The sequence below is a fragment of the Thunnus albacares genome, chromosome 13 (assembly GCF_914725855.1).
Source record: "Thunnus albacares chromosome 13, fThuAlb1.1, whole genome shotgun sequence".
Lineage (NCBI taxonomy): Eukaryota > Metazoa > Chordata > Actinopteri > Scombriformes > Scombridae > Thunnus > Thunnus albacares.
Genome location: NC_058118.1, coordinates 1,325,887 through 1,347,950, shown reverse-complemented (window position 1 = coordinate 1,347,950; position 22,064 = coordinate 1,325,887). Strand labels below are relative to the sequence as shown.

The 22,064-nt window shown below is 37.4% G+C and overlaps 1 protein-coding gene across 1 annotated transcript; it reads left to right on the top strand.

Moving 5' to 3' along the window:
• Positions 1-506: 506 nt before the first annotated feature.
• On the top strand, positions 507-20,629 carry LOC122995757. Its single transcript, XM_044371121.1, has one exon. The coding sequence runs from the start codon at positions 523-525 to the stop codon at positions 20,356-20,358; it is 19,836 nt and encodes a 6,611-aa protein (XP_044227056.1). The 5' UTR covers positions 507-522; the 3' UTR covers positions 20,359-20,629.
• The last annotated feature ends 1,435 nt before the right edge of the window (positions 20,630-22,064 follow it).

Genomic DNA, 22,064 nt, shown 5'->3' with positions numbered 1-22,064 from the left:
AAAGAACAAGAACTCAAAGATGATGACATAAAAAGACAAGAAGAAGAACTGCAAACCGGTAAGAACAATGTACTGGCAGAAAGGGAAGAAATAGAGGTTTTGAGGAAGGATCTCAACAAGAAGAAGGAAGAAGTTGAAGCTGCCATGAACAGCATCAGTGGAGAGAGAGAACAACTCAATCAGATGAAGATGGGCATTGAGAGAGAGAAAGAAATACTTTTCAATGAGAGAGAAGGAATTGAAGGAGAAAAGTCTGAGCTGAAAATGAAAGAAGATGAACTCATTACTAAAATGAAATCAGCAGAAACTCTGAGAGCCAAACTCAAACATCTCAATGAAAGGATGGGTGAAGATATGAAAACAAAAGTTAACAGACTAGAACAAAACAATGAAGATGTATTGAAACTGGTCAGTGCTTTAGAACAGAAGCATGCAGTTCTGGATGAACAGAAAGAAAATATGACATGTTACACTGAGACATTAGACAAAGTAAAGGAAGGTCTGACAGGTTTACTCTCAAACATGATCATCCAGAAAGAAGACATGGAAAATCAGTTGAAGGAAACGTTTGAGATGGAAAAACAAGATCTTGAAAACCTGAAGGATGATTTGAAACTAGAGAGAGAGGATATGGATACAACGAAGGACATGATGAAGAAAGAGAAAATGGACTTGGAGTTGATGAGGTCTGACATCCTCAAACAAACTGACATGTTACAACGAGATAAACAAGATATAAAAGAAGAGAAAGACAAGTTGGACATCACAAATACTGAGCTGCAAAAGAAGAAAGAACATGCAGACAGTCTGTTTGATGAGATAAACAGAGAGAAAACCAACATTAAAGATCTGACCCTTCAGGTTCAGACCAGTAGAGAACAGCTGGAGAAAGTCATGAACATTATTGCCTCAAAACAAAAAGAACAAGAACTCAAAGACATCAACATAAAAAGACAAGAAGAAGAACTGCAAACCAGGAAGAACAACGTACTAGCAGAAAGAGAAGAAGTGGAACTTTTGAGGAAGGATCTCAATGAGAAGAAGGAAGAAGTTGAAGCTGCCATGAACAGCATCAGTGGAGAGAGAGAACAACTCAGTCAGATGAAGGTTCGTATTGACATGGACAGAGAAATACTTGAGAAGGAGAAGGATAAAATGGAAGGACACCAGTCTGAGCTGAAAACGAGAGAAGATGAGCTCATGAGTAACTTATTAACAATTGAAACTTTGAGGGCTAAACTCAAAGAGGTGAATGAAAAGACATGTAAAGACATGAAAAACAAAATAGAGAGATTAGAAGAAAACAATGAAAATTTGCAAAGGTTATGCCTCGCAATGAAGCAAAATCTTGCACAGCTCGATCAAGAGAGAGACCAGATGACAGTTTACAATGAATTGATACGGAGAGGAAAGGATGGTCTGAAAGGTTTATTGTCAGATATGGTTATACAGAGAGACAACATGGAAAACCAAAAGAGAGAAGTTTTGTTGGAAAAAGAAGATCTCTCCAAACTGAAGGCAGAGCAGAAACTAGAGAGAGAGGATCTGGATAGAGCGAATGACATGATGGAGAAAGAGAAACTGGACTTGGAGCTGATGAGATCTGACATCCGCAAACAAACTGACATATTACAACGAGATAAACAAGATATAAAAGAAGAGAAAGACAAGTTGGAAATCACAAACACTGACCTGCAAAAGAAGAAAGAACATGCAGACAGTCTGTTTGATGAGATAAACAGAGAGAAAACCAACATTAAAGATCTGACCCTTCAGGTTCAGACAAGTAGAGAACAGCTGGAGAAAGTCATGAACATTATTGCCTTAAAACAAAAAGAACAAGAACTCAAAGATGATGACATAAAAAGACAAGAAGAAGAACTGCAAACCGGTAAGAACAATGTACTGGCAGAAAGGGAAGAAGTAGAAGTTTTGAGGAAGGATCTCAACAAGAAGAAGGAAGAAGTTGAAGCTGCCATGAACAGCATCAGTGGAGAGAGAGAACAACTCAATCAGATGAAGATGGGCATTGAGAGAGAGAAAGAAATACTTTCCAATGAGAAAGAAGGAATTGAAGGAGAAAAGTCTGAGCTGAAAATGAAAGAAGATGAACTCATTACTAAAATGAAATCAGCAGAAACTCTGAGAGCCAAACTCAAACATCTCAATGAAAGGATGGGTGAAGATATGAAAACAAAAGTCAACAGACTAGAGGAAAACAATGAAGCCGTATTGAAACTGGTCAGTGCTTTAGAACAGAAGCATGCAGCTCTGGATAAGCAGAAAGAAAACATGACATGTTACACTGAGATATTAGACAAAGTAAAGGAAGGTCTGACAAGTTTACTCTCAAACATGATCATCCAGAGAGAAGACATGGAAAATCAGTTGAAGGAAACGTTTGAGATGGAAAAACAAGATCTTGAAAACCTGAAGGATGATTTGAAACTAGAGAGAGAGGATCTGGATACAGCGAAGGACATGATGAAGAAAGAGAAAATGGACTTGGAGTTGATGAGGTCTGACATCCTCAAACAAACTGACATGTTACAACGAGATAAACAAGATATAAAGGAAGAGAAAGACAAGTTGGAAATCACAAACACTGACCTGCAAAAGAAGAAAGAACGTGCAGACAGTCTGTTTGATGAGATAAACAGAGAGAAAACAAACATTAAAGATCTGACCCTTCAGGTCGAGACAAGTAGAGAGCAGCTGAAGAAAGTCATGACCATTATTGCCTTAAAACAAAAAGAACAAGAAGTCAAAGATGATGACATAAAAAGACAAGAAGAAGAACTGCAAACCGGTAAGAACAATGTACTGGCAGAAAGGGAAGAAGTAGAAGTTTTGAGGAAGGATCTCAACAAGAAGAAGGAAGAAGTTGAAGCTGCCATGAACAGCATCAGTGGAGAGAGAGAACAACTCAATCAGATGAAGATGGGCATTGAGAGAGAGAAAGAAATACTTTTCAATGAGAGAGAAGGAATTGAAGGAGAAAAGTCTGAGCTGAAAATGAAAGAAGATGAACTCATTACTAAAATGAAATCAGCAGAAACTCTGAGAGCCAAACTCAAACATCTCAATGAAAGGATGGGTGAAGATATGGAAACAAAAGTCAACAGACTAGAACAAAACAATGAAGATGTATTGAAACTGGTCAGTGCTTTAGAACAGAAGCATGCAGCTCTGGATGAACAGAAAGAAAATATGACATGTTACACTGAGATATTAGACAAAGTAAAGGAAGGTCTGACAGGTTTACTCTCAAACATGATCATCCAGAGAGAAGACATGGAAAATCAGTTGAAGGAAACGTTTGAGATGGAAAAAGAAGATCTTGAAAACCTGAAGGATGATTTGAAACTAGAGAGAGAGGATCTGGATACAACGAAGGACATGATGAAGAAAGAGAAAATGGACTTGGAGTTGATGAGGTCTGACATCCTCAAACAAACTGACATGTTACAACGAGATAAACAAGATATAAAAGAAGAGAAAGACAAGTTGGAAATCACAAATACTGAGCTGCAAAAGAAGAAAGAACATGCAGACAGTCTGTTTGATGAGATAAACAGAGAGAAAACCAACATTAAAGATCTGACCCTTCAGGTTCAGACAAGTAGAGAACAGCTGGAGAAAGTCATGAACATTATTGCCTCAAAACAAAAAGAACAAGAACTCAAAGACATCAACATAAAAAGACAAGAAGAAGAACTGCAAACCAGGAAGAACAACATACTAGCAGAAAGAGAAGAAGTGGAACTTTTGAGGAAGGATCTCAATGAGAAGAAGGAAGAAGTTGAAGCTGCCATGAACAGCATCAGTGGAGAGAGAGAACAACTCAGTCAGATGAAGGTTCGTATTGACATGGACAGAGAAATACTTGAGAAGGAGAAGGATAAAATGGAAGGACACCAGTCTGAGCTGAAAACGAGAGAAGATGAGCTCATGAGTAACTTATTAACAATTGAAACTTTGAGGGCTAAACTCAAAGAGGTGAATGAAAAGACATGTAAAGACATGAAAAACAAAATAGAGAGATTAGAAGAAAACAATGAAAATTTGCAAAGGTTATGCCTCGCAATGAAGCAAAATCTTGCACAGCTCGATCAAGAGAGAGACCAGATGACAGTTTACAATGAATTGATACGGAGAGGAAAGGATGGTCTGAAAGGTTTATTGTCAGATATGGTTATACAGAGAGACAACATGGAAAACCAAAAGAGAGAAGTTTTGTTGGAAAAAGAAGATCTCTCCAAACTGAAGGCAGAGCAGAAACTAGAGAGAGAGGATCTGGATAGAGCGAATGACATGATGGAGAAAGAGAAACTGGACTTGGAGCTGATGAGATCTGACATCCGCAAACAAACTGACATATTACAACGAGATAAACAAGATATAAAAGAAGAGAAAGACAAGTTGGAAATCACAAACACTGACCTGCAAAAGAAGAAAGAACATGCAGACAGTCTGTTTGATGAGATAAACAGAGAGAAAACCAACATTAAAGATCTGACCCTTCAGGTTCAGACAAGTAGAGAACAGCTGGAGAAAGTCATGAACATTATTGCCTTAAAACAAAAAGAACAAGAACTCAAAGATGATGACATAAAAAGACAAGAAGAAGAACTGCAAACCGGTAAGAACAATGTACTGGCAGAAAGGGAAGAAGTAGAAGTTTTGAGGAAGGATCTCAACAAGAAGAAGGAAGAAGTTGAAGCTGCCATGAACAGCATCAGTGGAGAGAGAGAACAACTCAATCAGATGAAGATGGGCATTGAGAGAGAGAAAGAAATACTTTCCAATGAGAAAGAAGGAATTGAAGGAGAAAAGTCTGAGCTGAAAATGAAAGAAGATGAACTCATTACTAAAATGAAATCAGCAGAAACTCTGAGAGCCAAACTCAAACATCTCAATGAAAGGATGGGTGAAGATATGAAAACAAAAGTTAACAGACTAGAAGAAAACAATGAAGCTGTATTGAAACTGGTCAGTGCTTTAGAACAGAAGCATGCAGCTCTGGATAAGCAGAAAGAAAACATGACATGTTACACTGAGATATTAGACAAAGTAAAGGAAGGTCTGACAAGTTTACTCTCAAACATGATCATCCAGAGAGAAGACATGGAAAATCAGTTGAAGGAAACGTTTGAGATGGAAAAACAAGATCTTGAAAACCTGAAGGATGATTTGAAACTAGAGAGAGAGGATCTGGATACAGCGAAGGACATGATGAAGAAAGAGAAAATGGACTTGGAGTTGATGAGGTCTGACATCCTCAAACAAACTGACATGTTACAACGAGATAAACAAGATATAAAGGAAGAGAAAGACAAGTTGGAAATCACAAACACTGACCTGCAAAAGAAGAAAGAACGTGCAGACAGTCTGTTTGATGAGATAAACAGAGAGAAAACAAACATTAAAGATCTGACCCTTCAGGTCGAGACAAGTAGAGAGCAGCTGAAGAAAGTCATGACCATTATTGCCTTAAAACAAAAAGAACAAGAAGTCAAAGATGATGACATAAAAAGACAAGAAGAAGAACTGCAAACCGGTAAGAACAATGTACTGGCAGAAAGGGAAGAAGTAGAAGTTTTGAGGAAGGATCTCAACAAGAAGAAGGAAGAAGTTGAAGCTGCCATGAACAGCATCAGTGGAGAGAGAGAACAACTCAATCAGATGAAGATGGGCATTGAGAGAGAGAAAGAAATACTTTTCAATGAGAGAGAAGGAATTGAAGGAGAAAAGTCTGAGCTGAAAATGAAAGAAGATGAACTCATTACTAAAATGAAATCAGCAGAAACTCTGAGAGCCAAACTCAAACATCTCAATGAAAGGATGGGTGAAGATATGGAAACAAAAGTCAACAGACTAGAACAAAACAATGAAGATGTATTGAAACTGGTCAGTGCTTTAGAACAGAAGCATGCAGCTCTGGATGAACAGAAAGAAAATATGACATGTTACACTGAGATATTAGACAAAGTAAAGGAAGGTCTGACAGGTTTACTCTCAAACATGATCATCCAGAGAGAAGACATGGAAAATCAGTTGAAGGAAACGTTTGAGATGGAAAAAGAAGATCTTGAAAACCTGAAGGATGATTTGAAACTAGAGAGAGAGGATCTGGATACAACGAAGGACATGATGAAGAAAGAGAAAATGGACTTGGAGTTGATGAGGTCTGACATCCTCAAACAAACTGACATGTTACAACGAGATAAACAAGATATAAAAGAAGAGAAAGACAAGTTGGAAATCACAAATACTGAGCTGCAAAAGAAGAAAGAACATGCAGACAGTCTGTTTGATGAGATAAACAGAGAGAAAACCAACATTAAAGATCTGACCCTTCAGGTTCAGACAAGTAGAGAACAGCTGGAGAAAGTCATGAACATTATTGCCTCAAAACAAAAAGAACAAGAACTCAAAGACATCAACATAAAAAGACAAGAAGAAGAACTGCAAACCAGGAAGAACAACATACTAGCAGAAAGAGAAGAAGTGGAACTTTTGAGGAAGGATCTCAATGAGAAGAAGGAAGAAGTTGAAGCTGCCATGAACAGCATCAGTGGAGAGAGAGAACAACTCAGTCAGATGAAGGTTCGTATTGACATGGACAGAGAAATACTTGAGAAGGAGAAGGATAAAATGGAAGGACACCAGTCTGAGCTGAAAACGAGAGAAGATGAGCTCATGAGTAACTTATTAACAATTGAAACTTTGAGGGCTAAACTCAAAGAGGTGAATGAAAAGACATGTAAAGACATGAAAAACAAAATAGAGAGATTAGAAGAAAACAATGAAAATTTGCAAAGGTTATGCCTCGCAATGAAGCAAAATCTTGCACAGCTCGATCAAGAGAGAGACCAGATGACAGTTTACAATGAATTGATACGGAGAGGAAAGGATGGTCTGAAAGGTTTATTGTCAGATATGGTTATACAGAGAGACAACATGGAAAACCAAAAGAGAGAAGTTTTGTTGGAAAAAGAAGATCTCTCCAAACTGAAGGCAGAGCAGAAACTAGAGAGAGAGGATCTGGATAGAGCGAATGACATGATGGAGAAAGAGAAACTGGACTTGGAGCTGATGAGATCTGACATCCGCAAACAAACTGACATATTACAACGAGATAAACAAGATATAAAAGAAGAGAAAGACAAGTTGGAAATCACAAACACTGACCTGCAAAAGAAGAAAGAACATGCAGACAGTCTGTTTGATGAGATAAACAGAGAGAAAACCAACATTAAAGATCTGACCCTTCAGGTTCAGACAAGTAGAGAACAGCTGGAGAAAGTCATGAACATTATTGCCTTAAAACAAAAAGAACAAGAACTCAAAGATGATGACATAAAAAGACAAGAAGAAGAACTGCAAACCGGTAAGAACAATGTACTGGCAGAAAGGGAAGAAGTAGAAGTTTTGAGGAAGGATCTCAACAAGAAGAAGGAAGAAGTTGAAGCTGCCATGAACAGCATCAGTGGAGAGAGAGAACAACTCAATCAGATAAAGATGGGCATTGAGAGAGAGAAAGAAATACTTTCCAATGAGAAAGAAGGAATTGAAGGAGAAAAGTCTGAGCTGAAAATGAAAGAAGATGAACTCATTACTAAAATGAAATCAGCAGAAACTCTGAGAGCCAAACTCAAACATCTCAATGAAAGGATGGGTGAAGATATGAAAACAAAAGTCAACAGACTAGAACAAAACAATGAAGATGTATTGAAACTGGTCAGTGCTTTAGAACAGAAGCATGCAGCTCTGGATAAGCAGAAAGAAAACATGACATGTTACACTGAGATATTAGACAAAGTAAAGGAAGGTCTGACAAGTTTACTCTCAAACGTGATCATCCAGAGAGAAGACATGGAAAATCAGTTGAAGGAAACGTTTGAGATGGAAAAACAAGATCTTGAAAACCTGAAGGATGATTTGAAACTAGAGAGAGAGGATCTGGATACAACGAAGGACATGATGAAGAAAGAGAAAATGGACTTGGAGTTGATGAGGTCTGACATCCTCAAACAAACTGACATGTTACAACGAGATAAACAAGATATAAAGGAAGAGAAAGACAAGTTGGAAATCACAAACACTGACCTGCAAAAGAAGAAAGAACGTGCAGACAGTCTGTTTGATGAGATAAACAGAGAGAAAACCAACATTAAAGATCTGACCCTTCAGGTCGAGACAAGTAGAGAGCAGCTGAAGAAAGTCATGACCATTATTGCCTTAAAACAAAAAGAACAAGAAGTCAAAGATGATGACATAAAAAGACAAGAAGAAGAACTGCAAACCGGTAAGAACAATGTACTGGCAGAAAGGGAAGAAGTAGAAGTTTTGAGGAAGGATCTCAACAAGAAGAAGGAAGAAGTTGAAGCTGCCATGAACAGCATCAGTGGAGAGAGAGAACAACTCAATCAGATGAAGATGGGCATTGAGAGAGAGAAAGAAATACTTTTCAATGAGAGAGAAGGAATTGAAGGAGAAAAGTCTGAGCTGAAAATGAAAGAAGATGAACTCATTACTAAAATGAAATCAGTAGAAACTCTGAGAGCCAAACTCAAACATCTCAATGAAAGGATGGGTGAAGATATGAAAACAAAAGTCAACAGACTAGAACAAAACAATGAAGATGTATTGAAACTGGTCAGTGCTTTAGAACAGAAGCATGCAGCTCTGGATGAACAGAAAGAAAATATGACATGTTACACTGAGATATTAGACAAAGTAAAGGAAGGTCTGACAGGTTTACTCTCAAACATGATCATCCAGAGAGAAGACATGGAAAATCAGTTGAAGGAAACGTTTGAGATGGAAAAACAAGATCTTGAAAACCTGAAGGATGATTTGAAACTAGAGAGAGAGGATCTGGATACAGTGAAGGACATGATGAAGAAAGAGAAAATGGACTTGGAGTTGATGAGGTCTGACATCCTCAAACAAACTGACATGTTACAACGAGATAAACAAGATATAAAGGAAGAGAAAGACAAGTTGGAAATCACAAACACTGACCTGCAAAAGAAGAAAGAACATGCAGACAGTCTGTTTGATGAGATAAACAGAGAGAAAACCAACATTAAAGATCTGACCCTTCAGGTCGAGACAAGTAGAGAACAGCTGAAGAAAGTCATGAACATTATTGCCTTAAAACAAAAAGAACAAGAAGTCAAAGATGATGACATAAAAAGACAAGAAGAAGAACTGCAAACCGGTAAGAACAATGTACTGGCAGAAAGGGAAGAAGTAGAAGTTTTGAGGAAGGATCTCAACAAGAAGAAGGAAGAAGTTGAAGCTGCCATGAACAGCATCAGTGGAGAGAGAGAACAACTCAATCAGATGAAGATGGGCATTGAGAGAGAGAAAGAAATACTTTTCAATGAGAGAGAAGGAATTGAAGGAGAAAAGTCTGAGCTGAAAATGAAAGAAGATGAACTCATTACTAAAATGAAATCAGCAGAAACTCTGAGAGCCAAACTCAAACATCTCAATGAAAGGATGGGTGAAGATATGAAAACAAAAGTCAACAGACTAGAACAAAACAATGAAGATGTATTGAAACTGGTCAGTGCTTTAGAACAGAAGCATGCAGCTCTGGATGAACAGAAAGAAAATATGACATGTTACACTGAGATATTAGACAAAGTAAAGGAAGGTCTGACAGGTTTACTCTCAAACATGATCATCCAGAGAGAAGACATGGAAAATCAGTTGAAAGAAACGTTTGAGATGGAAAAAGAAGATCTTGAAAACCTGAAGGATGATTTGAAACTAGAGAGAGAGGACCTGGATACAACGAAGGACATGATGAAGAAAGAGAAAATGGACTTGGAGTTGATGAGGTCTGACATCCTTAAACAAACTGACATGTTACAACGAGATAAACAAGATATAAAAGAAGAGAAAGACAAGTTGGAAATCACAAATACTGAGCTGCAAAAGAAGAAAGAACATGCAGACAGTCTGTTTGATGAGATAAACAGAGAGAAAACCAACATTAAAGATCTGACCCTTCAGGTTGAGACAAGTAGAGAACAGCTGGAGAAAGTCATGAACATTATTGCCTCAAAACAAAAAGAACAAGAACTCAAAGACATCAACATAAAAAGACAAGAAGAAGAACTGCAAACCAGGAAGAACAACATACTAGCAGAAAGAGAAGAAGTGGAACTTTTGAGGAAGGATCTCAATGAGAAGAAGGAAGAAGTTGAAGCTGCCATGAACAGCATCAGTGGAGAGAGAGAACAACTCAGTCAGATGAAGGTTCATATTGACATGGACAGAGAAATACTTGAGAAGGAGAAGGATAAAATGGAAGGACACCAGTCTGAGCTGAAAACGAGAGAAGATGAGCTCATGAGTAACTTATTAACAATTGAAACTTTGAGGGCTAAACTCAAAGAGGTGAATGAAAAGACATGTAAAGACATGAAAAACAAAATAGAGAGATTAGAAGAAAACAATGAAAATTTGCAAAGGTTATGCCTCGCAATGAAGCAAAATCTTGCACAGCTCGATCAAGAGAGAGACCAGATGACAGTTTACAATGAATTGATACGGAGAGGAAAGGATGGTCTGAAAGGTTTATTGTCAGATATGGTTATACAGAGAGACAACATGGAAAACCAAAAGAGAGAAGTTTTGTTGGAAAAAGAAGATCTCTCCAAACTGAAGGCAGAGCAGAAACTAGAGAGAGAGGATCTGGATAGAGCGAATGACATGAGGGAGAAAGAGAAACTGGACTTGGAGCTGATGAGATCTGACATCCGCAAACAAACTGACATATTTCAACGAGATAAACAAGATATAAAAGAAGAGAAAGACAAGTTGGAAATCACAAACACTGACCTGCAAAAGAAGAAAGAACATGCAGACAGTCTGTTTGATGAGATAAACAGAGAGAAAACCAACATTAAAGATCTGACCCTTCAGGTCGAGACAAGTAGAGAACAGCTGAAGAAAGTCATGAACATTATTGCCTTAAAACAAAAAGAACAAGAAGTCAAAGATGATGACATAAAAAGACAAGAAGAAGAACTGCAAACCGGTAAGAACAATGTACTGGCAGAAAGGGAAGAAGTAGAAGTTTTGAGGAAGGATCTCAACAAGAAGAAGGAAGAAGTTGAAGCTGCCATGAACAGCATCAGTGGAGAGAGAGAACAACTCAATCAGATGAAGATGGGCATTGAGAGAGAGAAAGAAATACTTTTCAATGAGAAAGAAGGAATTGAAGGAGAAAAGTCTGAGCTGAAAATGAAAGAAGATGAACTCATTACTAAAATGAAATCAGTAGAAACTTTGAGAGCCAAACTCAAACATCTCAATGAACGAATGGGTGAAGATATGAAAACAAAAGTTAACAGACTAGAAGAAAACAATGAAGATGTATTGAAACTGGTCAGTGCTTTAGAACAGAAGCATGCAGCTCTGGATGAACAGAAAGAAGACATGACATGTTACACTGAGATATTAGATAAAGTAAAGGAAGGTCTGACAAGTTTACTCTCAAACATGATCATCCAGAGAGAAGACATGGAAAATCAGTTGAAGGAAACGTTTGAGATGGAAAAACAAGATCTTGAAAACCTGAAGGATGATTTGAAACTAGAGAGAGAGGATCTGGATACAGCGAAGGACATGATGAAGAAAGAGAAAATGGACTTGGAGTTGATGAGGTCTGACATCCTCAAACAAACTGACATGTTACAACGAGATAAACAAGATATAAAGGAAGAGAAAGACAAGTTGGAAATCACAAACACTGACCTGCAAAAGAAGAAAGAACATGCAGACAGTCTGTTTGATGAGATAAACAGAGAGAAAACCAACATTAAAGATCTGACCCTTCAGGTTCAGACAAGTAGAGAACAGCTGGAAAAAGTCACGAACATTATTGCCTTAAAACAAAAAGAACAAGAAGTCAAAGATGATGACATAAAAAGACAAGAAGAAGAACTGCAAACCGGTAAGAACAATGTACTGGCAGAAAGGGAAGAAGTAGAAGTTTTGAGGAAGGATCTCAACAAGAAGAAGGAAGAAGTTGAAGCTGCCATGAACAGCATCAGTGGAGAGAGAGAACAACTCAATCAGATGAAGATGGGCATTGAGAGAGAGAAAGAAATACTTTCCAATGAGAAAGAAGGAATTGAAGGAGAAAAGTCTGAGCTGAAAATGAAAGAAGATGAACTCATTACTAAAATGAAATCAGTAGAAACTTTGAGAGCCAAACTCAAACATCTCAATGAAAGGATGGGTGAAGATATGAAAACAAAAGTCAACAGACTAGAACAAAACAATGAAGATGTATTGAAACTGGTCAGTGCTTTAGAACAGAAGCATGCAGCTCTGGATAAACAGAAAGAAAACATGACATGTTATACTGAGATATTAGACAAAGTAAAGGAAGGTCTGACAAGTTTACTCTCAAACATGATCATCCAGAGAGAAGACATGGAAAATCAGTTGAAGGAAACGTTTGAGATGGAAAAACAAGATCTTGAAAACCTGAAGGATGATTTGAAACTAGAGAGAGAGGATCTGGATACAGCGAAGGACATGATGAAGAAAGAGAAACTGGACTTGGAGTTGATGAGGTCTGACATCCTCAAACAAACTGACATGTTACAACGAGATAAACAAGATATAAAGGAAGAGAAAGACAAGTTGGAAATCACAAACACTGACCTGCAAAAGAAGAAAGAACATGCAGACAGTCTGTTTGATGAGATAAACAGAGAGAAAACAAACATTAAAGATCTGACCCTTCAGGTCGAGACAAGTAGAGAACAGCTGAAGAAAGTCATGAACATTATTGCCTTAAAACAAAAAGAACAAGAAGTCAAAGATGATGACATAAAAAGACAAGAAGAAGAACTGCAAACCGGTAAGAACAATGTACTGGCAGAAAGGGAAGAAGTAGAAGTTTTGAGGAAGGATCTCAACAAGAAGAAGGAAGAAGTTGAAGCTGCCATGAACAGCATCAGTGGAGAGAGAGAACAACTCAATCAGATGAAGATGGGCATTGAGAGAGAGAAAGAAATACTTTTCAATGAGAGAGAAGGAATTGAAGGAGAAAAGTCTGAGCTGAAAATGAAAGAAGATGAACTCATTACTAAAATGAAATCAGCAGAAACTCTGAGAGCCAAACTCAAACATCTCAATGAAAGGATGGGTGAAGATATGAAAACAAAAGTCAACAGACTAGAACAAAACAATGAAGATGTATTGAAACTGGTCAGTGCTTTAGAACAGAAGCATGCAGCTCTGGATGAACAGAAAGAAAATATGACATGTTACACTGAGATATTAGACAAAGTAAAGGAAGGTCTGACAAGTTTACTCTCAACCATGATCATCCAAAAAGAAGATATGGAAAATCAGTTGAAGGAAACGTTTGAGATGGAAAAACAAGATCTTGAAAACCTGAAGGATGATTTGAAACTAGAGAGAGAGGATCTGGATACAACGAAGGACATGATGAAGAAAGAGAAACTGGACTTGGAGCTGATGAGATCTGACATCCTCAAACAAACTGACATAGTACAACGAGATAAACAAGATATAAAAGAAGAGAAAGACAAGTTGGAAATCACAAATACTGAGCTGCAAAAGAAGAAAGAACATGCAGACAGTCTGTTTGATGAGATAAACAGAGAGAAAACCAACATTAAAGATCTGACCCTTCAGGTTCAGACAAGTAGAGAACAGCTGGAGAAAGTCATGAACATTATTGCCTCAAAACAAAAAGAACAAGAACTCAAAGATGATGACATAAAAAGACAAGAAGAAGAACTGCAAACCAGTAAGAAGAATGTACTGGCAGAAAGGGAAGAAGTGGAACTTTTGAGGAAGGATCTCAATGAGAAGAAGGAAGAAGTTGAAGCTGCCATGAACAGCATCAGTGGAGAGAGAGAACAACTCAGTCAGTTGAAGACTGAAGTTGACATGCAGAGAGAAGAGCTTTCAACTGAAAGGGAAAAACAGGGAGAGGATCAACTCATGAATGAAATGAAATCTATAGAAGCTCTGAGAGTAAAACTTCAGCAGCTGAATGAAAGGATGGAGAACGACATGAAGAAGAAATTACAGCAACTGCAGCAACACAATGAACACGTTCTTAAAGTGTGCTCTTTATTGAAACAAAAGTGTGGAGACATAGATGAAGTGAAAGACAGAATGTCTGCATATACTGAAATGTTCCATAGAGAAAAAGAAGGTCTGATTAGTCTGATATCAAACATATTGATACACATACAAGGAATGGAAGATCAATGGAGGACAAGGAACACTGTTGAAGAACAAGACTTTGACAAACTGAAGGCAGAGTTGAAACAAGAGAGAGAGGATCTGGTTAGAGTGAATGAGATGATGAAGAAAGAGAAACTGGACTTGGAGCTGATGAGGTCTGACATCCCCATACAAACTGACATGTTACAACGAGATGAACATGAAGAAGTAGAACTCAAGGACACCAAGATCACTAGACTAACACAAGACGTGCAAACCAGTGAGAACACTTTACTGGCAGAAAGAGAAGAATTGGAAGTTTTGAGGAAGGATCTCAACAAGAAGAAGGAAGAAGTTGAAGCTGCCATGAACAGCATCAGTGGAGAGAGAGAACAACTCAGTCAGATGAAGATGGGCATTGAGAGAGAGAAAGAAATACTTTTCAATGAGAAAGAAGGAATTGAAGGAGAAAAATCTGAGCTGAAAATGAGAGAAGATCAACTCCTGACTAAAATGAAATCAGTAGAAACTCTGAGAGCCAAACTGAGACATCTCAATGAAAGGATGGGTGAAGATATGAAAACAAAAATCAACAGACTAGAACAAAACAATGAAGTTGTATTGAAACTGGTCAGTGCTTTAGAACAGAAGCATGCACCTCTGGATGAACAGAAAGAAAATATGACATATTACACTGAGACATTAGACAAAGTAAAGGAAGGTCTGACAGGTTTATTCTCAAACATCCAAAGAGAAGACATGGAAAATCAATGGAAGCAAACATTTGAGATGGAAAAAGAAGATCTTGAAAACCTGAAGGATGATTTGAAACTAGAGAGAGAGGATCTGGATACAGCGAAGGACATGATGAAGAAAGAGAAACTGGACTTGGATTTCACGAGGTCTGATGTACTCAAACAAACTGACATATTACAACAAGATAAACATGAAGAAGTAAAACTCAAGGACACCAAGATCACAAAACTAACACAAGAAGTTCAAATCAGTGAGAAATCTGTTCTGGCAGAAAGAGAAGAATTGGAAGTTTTGAGGAGGGTTCTCAACAAGAAGAAGGAAGAAGTTGAAGCTGCCATGAACAGCATCAGTGGAGAAAGAGAACAACTCAGTCAGATGAAGATGAGCATTGAAAGAGAGAAAGAAATACTTTTCAATGAGAGAGAAGGAATTGAGGGAGAAAAGTCTGAGCTGAAAATGAAAGAAGATGAACTCATTACTAAAATGAAATCAGCAGAAACTTTGAGAGCCAAACTCAAACATCTCAATGAGAGGATGGGTGAAGATATGAAAACAAAAATCAACAGACTAGAACAAAACAATGAAGACGTATTGAAACTGGTCAGTGCCTTAGAGCAGAAGCATGCAGCTCTGGATGAACAGAAAGAAAATATGATATGTTACACTGAGACATTAGACAAAGTAAAGGAAGGTCTGAGAAGATTACTCTCAAACATCCAAAGAGAAGACATGGAAAATCAATGGAAGCAAACATTTGAGATGGAAAAAGAAGATCTTGAAAGCCTAAAAGAAGAGCTGAAACAAGAGAGCGAGGATCTAGATAGAGTCAATGAGCTGATGAAGCAAAAGCTTGTACAGCTCGATCAAGAGAGAGACCAGATGACAGTTTACAATGAAGTGATACAGACAGGAAAGGATGGTCTGAAAGGTGTACTGTCAGATATGGTTATACAGAGAGACAACATGGAAAACCAAAAGGAAGAGCTTTTGTTGGAAAAAGAAGATCTCTCCAAACTGAAGGCAGAGCTGAAACTAGAGAGAGAGGATCTGGATAGAGCGAATGACATGATGAAGAAAGAGAAACTGGACTTGGAGTTGATGCGGACAGACATCCTCAAACAAACTGACATATTACAACGAGATAAACAAGATATAAAAGAAGAGAAAGACAAGTTGGAAATCACAAACACCGACCTGCAAAGGAAGAAAGAACATGCAGACACTCTGTTTGATGAGATAAACAGAGAGAAAAACAACATTAAAGATCTGACCCTTCAGGTTCAGACAAGTAGAGAACTGCTGGAGAAAGTCATGAACATTATTGCCTTAAAACAAAAAGAACAAGAAGTCAAAGACAATGACATAAAAAGACAAGAAGAAGAACTGCAAACCAATAAGAACAATGTACTAGCAGAAAGGGAAGAAGTAGAAGTTTTGAGGAAGGATCTCAACAAGAAGAAGGAAGAAGTTGAAGCTGCCATGAACAGCATCAGTGGAGAGAGAGAACAACTCAGTCAGATGAAGATGGGCATTGAGAGAGAGAAAGAAATACTTTTCAATGAGAAAGAAGGAATTAAAGGAGAAAAGTCTGAGCTGAAAATGAAAGAAGATGAACTCATGACTAAAATGACATCAGCAGAAACTTTGAGAGCCAAACTCAAACATCTCAATGAAAGGATGGGTGAAGATATGGAAACAAAAGTCAACAGACTAGAAGAAAACAATGAAGCTGTATTGAAACTGGTCAGTGCTTTAGAACAGAAGCATGCAGCTCTGGATGAACAGAAAGAAAATATGACATGTTACACTGAGACATTAGACAAAGTAAAGGAAGGTCTGACAAGTTTACTCTCAAACATGATCATCCAGAGAGAAGACATGGAAAATCAGTTGAAAGAAACGTTTGAGATAGAAAAAGAAGATCTTGAAAAACTGACAGCAGAGCTGAAACAAGAGAGAGATGATCTGGATAGAGTTAATGATATGATGAAGAAAGAGAAACTGAACTTGGACCTGATGAGGTCTGACATCCTCAAACAAACTGACATATTAGAACGAGATAAACAAGATATAAAAGAAGAGAAAGTCAAGCTGGAAATCACAAATACTGAGCTGCAAAAGAAGAAAGAATATGCAGACAGTCTGTTTGATGAGATAAACAGAGAGAAAACCAACATTAAAGATCTGACCCTTCAGGTTCAGACAAGTAGAGAACAGCTGGAGGAAGTCATGAACATCATTGCCTTTAAACAGAAAGAACAAGAACTCAAAGATGATGACATAAAAAGACAAGAAGAAGAACTGCAAATCAGGAAGAACAACATACTGGCAGAAAGAGAAGAAATTGAACTTTTGAAAAAGGATCTCAATAAGAAGATGAAAGACGTTGAAGCTGCCATGAAAAGCATCAGTGAAGAGAGAGAACAACTCAGTCAGTTCAAGACTGAAGTTGACATGGAGGGAGACGAGCTTTCAACTGAAATGGAAAAACAGGAAGAGGATCAACTCATGACTAAAATGAAATCTATAGAAGCTCTGAGAGTAAAACTTCGGCAGCTGAATGAAAGTATGGAGAACGACATGAAGAAGAAATTACAGCAACTGGAACAACACAATGAACAAGTTCTTAAAGTGTGCTCTTTATTGAAGCAAAGGTGTGGAGACATAGATGAAAAGAAAGACAGAATGTCTGCATATACTGAAATGTTCCATAGAGAGAAAGAAGGTCTGATTAGTCTGATATCAAACATGTTGATACACATACAAGGAATGGAAGATCAATGGAGGACAAGGAACACTGTTGAACAAGACTTTGACAAACTGAAGGCAGAGTTGAAACAAGAGAGAGAGGATCTGGATAGAGTGAATGAGATGATGAAGAAAGAGAAACTGGACTTGGAGCTGATGAGATCTGATGTCCTCAAACAAACTGACATATTACAGCAAGACAAACACGAAGAAGTAGAACTCAAGGAAACCAAGATCACAAGACTAACACAAGACGTGCAAACTAGTGAGAACACTGTACTGGCAGAAAGAGAAGAATTGGAAGTTTTGAGGAAGGATCTCAACAAGAAGAAGGAAGAAGTTGAAGCTGCCATGAACAGCATCAGTGGAGAGAGAGAACAACTCAGTCAGATGAAGATGGGCATTGAGAGAGAGAAAGAAATACTTTTCATTGAGAAAGAAGGAATTGAAGAAGAAAAGTCTGAGCTGAAAATGAAAGAAGATCAACTCATGACTAAAATGACATCAGTAGAAACTCTGAGAGCCAAACTCAAACATCTCAATGAAAGGATGGGTGAAGATATGAAAACAAAAATCAACAGACTAGAACAAAACAATGAAGACATACTGAAAGTGGTCAGTGCCTTAGAGCAGAAGCATGCAGCTCTGGATGAACAGAAAGAAAACATGACATGTTACACTGAGACATTAGACAAAGTAAAGGAAGGTCTGACAGGTTTACTCTCAAACATGGTCATCCAAAGAGAAGACATGGAAAATCAATGGAAGCAAACATTTGAGATGGAAAAACAAGATCTTGAAAATCTGAAGGATGATTTGAAACAACAGAGAGAGGATCTGGATAGAGTGAATGAGATGATGAAGAAAGAGAAACTGGACGTGGAACTGATGAGGTCTGACATCCTCAAACAAACTGACATATTACAAGGAGATAAACATGAAGAAGTAGAACTCAAGGACACCAAGATCACAAGACTAACACAAGAAGTTCAAACCAGTGAGAAAACTGTACTGGCAGAAATAGAAGAATTGGAAGTTCTGAGGAAGGATCTCAACAAGAAGAAGGAAGAAGTTGAAGCTGCCATGAACAACATCAGTGGAGAGAGAGAACAACTCAGTCAGATGAAGATGGGCATTGAGAGAGAGAAAGAAATACTTTCCAATGAGAAAGAAGGAATTGAAGGAGAAAAGTCTGAGCTGAAAATGAAAGAAGATGAACTCATGACTAAAATGAAATCAGTAGAGACTTTGACAGCCAAACTCAAACATCTCAATGAAAGGATGGGTGAAGATATGAGAACAAAAATCAACAGACTAGAACAAAACAATGAAGCTGTATTGAAGTTGGTCAGTGCTTTAGAGCAGAAGCATGCAGCTCTGGATGAACAGAAAGAAAATGTGACATCTTACTCTGAGATATTGGAGAAAGTAAAGGAAGGTCTGACAAGTTTATTACAACGAGATAAACAAGATATACAAGAAGAGAAAGACAAGTTGCTACAAAAGAAGAAAGAAAGCACTGATCTTCTCCTTTATGAGATAAATCAAGAAAAGGAGAAACCACATAAACTGCAGACACATGTCGAAGAGAAAGAAAGGTTTTTAGTTGAACACAAGAAAATGGAAGAACTGCCTGAGCTGAAAATCAGAGAGGACCAGCTCACTAATGTAATGAACTCCATAGGAACTCTGAGAGACAAACTAAAACAGCTTAATCAAAGGACATATGAAGAGTTTAGAAAGAATATGGACAGATTAGAGCAGAAATATGGAGACATACTGCATTTCAACAAAATACTGGAACACAAGTGTTATGAACTTAATGAACAGAAAAATAAGATTATTGGATATTATGACCTGATACAAAAAGAGGAGAAACCTGTGCTGATAATGAAACATGATAAGGCTGTTCAAACTGTGTTTGTAGAAAAAGAAAAGCTGCAAGAGCATGATGTCAAAAAACAGGGACTGAAGAAACTTAAAGAGTTTGAAAGTGAGAAGGAGAAGCTAAAGGAAGATACATGTGATCTTGAGAGAAAAGATGAACACATGAAAACTGAAAGGGAAGATCTGTCAATGGCAGAGCGAGATGATCTTACAGATGAGAAAATGTCTAAAAGAGATTTTTTGCGAAAGATCTGGAAGGATACGAAAACAGAACGGAAGGAGATAGATCAGATGAAGCACAGGGGTCATGAGATGAGAAACAACCTGGAGAAAAGACTAAAGGTGATCAATCAGTTTGTTAAGAGAACTTGGATAAAGAGAGAAACGGAATCATTGGAGAAGACAAAGCTGGAACAGGGACTAACTGGAACAAGTCAAAGTGACTGGGAGAGAGACTGCAAGACACTCGATGAAAAACACACAGAGCTCCAACAGCTTAAGGTTCAGATGCTCAGTGAGATTGGGAAACTCCAGGTCAAAGACAAAGTGTCAAGGACACTGAAAACCAGTGACAAAGCTAATCAAACATTCCAGATGGAGGTAGAAGAAACTGAAACAGCTCCACACACATCCAGTGGATTCCTCCGTCAGCTCCGGCAATGCTGCTATCGCTGCTGCTGCCCTCCCTGTGCCTGCTGTGGGCAGCCGTGCCCAGAAGAGAGATGAGACAAAGGCCTGTAAATGTTAATGTCTTTTCTTAAAGAAGTATTTGACTCAATCCCTTGTATTACTCAAACCAAGATAAGATGAGCATTTTGAAATAGTTAATGTAGGTATGTATCACACTGACAGGAAGGTTCTGTTTGGATAGCCCATATTACAGGAAAACTAAACATTACCAGCCTCATGTCAAGTTTCCTGATTTATAGAAATGGCTTAACTGAAATCAAACTATTCTTTTGACACTTTTTAACTCATTCTGAGTATCTAACAATCAGTAGCACAATAACAAGTCGCAATGTCAAGTTATGTCTTCATTTCAGAGTGCAAAATGTGTGACGTTTGTGTATTTACCTTTGGAATTAGTATAGAAGCATAAGCAATAAGATTTAACAGTGTACTTTAAGTGTGAGTGCTTAATTTTCAGTTTGCAATTCTGATTAATACCTGTCGAATATTGCAATATTAAACACAATTTATTAAACTTATGAATTAATGGTAGACGGATGTCTCCTTTTACTTAATTACTAAGAATCTTAAATATGTAAGAAGTGACCATGTTTAATTACTTCATATGTGTTTGTTGCTTGTTTTTTTTTCTTTTTCTTTTTTTTTGTACAATTTTTACAATTGTCTAAGAAAACTACAAACAATATTCACAAATAAAACTAATATATGAGGATGTGCAGAGAGCCCACTATTTGTATTTGTATTCATATTTGTTGAGGTAGCAAAATTCTTTATATTTGTATTTGTTTTCAAATAAAAATGGAAATAGGCGTACAAATCCAGTTTTTATTATGCTTTTAATTTTAGGATATTAAAGTGTTAAAATAAGTGTTTATGAACAGTGTGTAATGTGTAGAGAAAAGGTGATTCTTGCTTTGCTCTTTTCATTTGTCTATTTTTTACAACCTAACTTTGTGGAAAGGAAAAGGGAACAACAGGTTATGGACAGTCTCCTGGGAGCATTTTGCATGTGTCAGTAGCTTCAGCTTTATTATTTTAAATTAATTGAATAGACAATTGCAGTGTTAATTTATTTCTTGAATAAAGCTTTCTATGTCAAATAAAATCCACATGACCACAGCATCTTTATGTAATTTCTTTTGGTTAACAGCTAACTGTTAATATAACTTTTGACTGACTGTCCAGTTCCTATTGTGGTTTCATTATTAAATCATTAATTTGTTTACAGATCAAACAATGAAAAGAACTTTTCAAGCATATAGGAACATAAGACCTTAGCATGGACCCCAAATGAGGAACACATAAATCTTGATTTTATCTTCATATAAGTAATAACTGCTGTAGAATGACACTTTTAGTCAAACTTTCACAAGGTTTTTTTTCCCAGCTAGAGCATTGTTTCCTATGTATAAAACAGCCTTTTATATATGTTTGTAATTATATTTTCCTTCCTTTCAAAGTCTGCTTGGAGATGCAGTTGAAACACTGGAGTTCACTGATCATAGCTTATATATGTACTGTTCTGCAGCCAACAATCAAGTCATGAATGTGTTGATACTATACCATAGTTTCTCCAGTAGCCCACTACCACAAAAAAGTCTCTACTTGTAAACATCTTTTATTTTGGGCTTGTTGGACTCACTATGTTCATTGAGTAACTGTTTCACTTACCTGAACCAGTTGGATGTCAGCAATAGTAAAGTGAAATGCTTCCAAATTTAGCAGCGCACCCTGAAATTATG

What these genes read in the sequence shown, in the direction of transcription:
- LOC122995757 (XM_044371121.1), top strand. Translation starts at nt 523, where the DNA reads ATGATCATCCAGAAAGAAGACATGGAAAATCAGTTGAAGGAAACGTTT.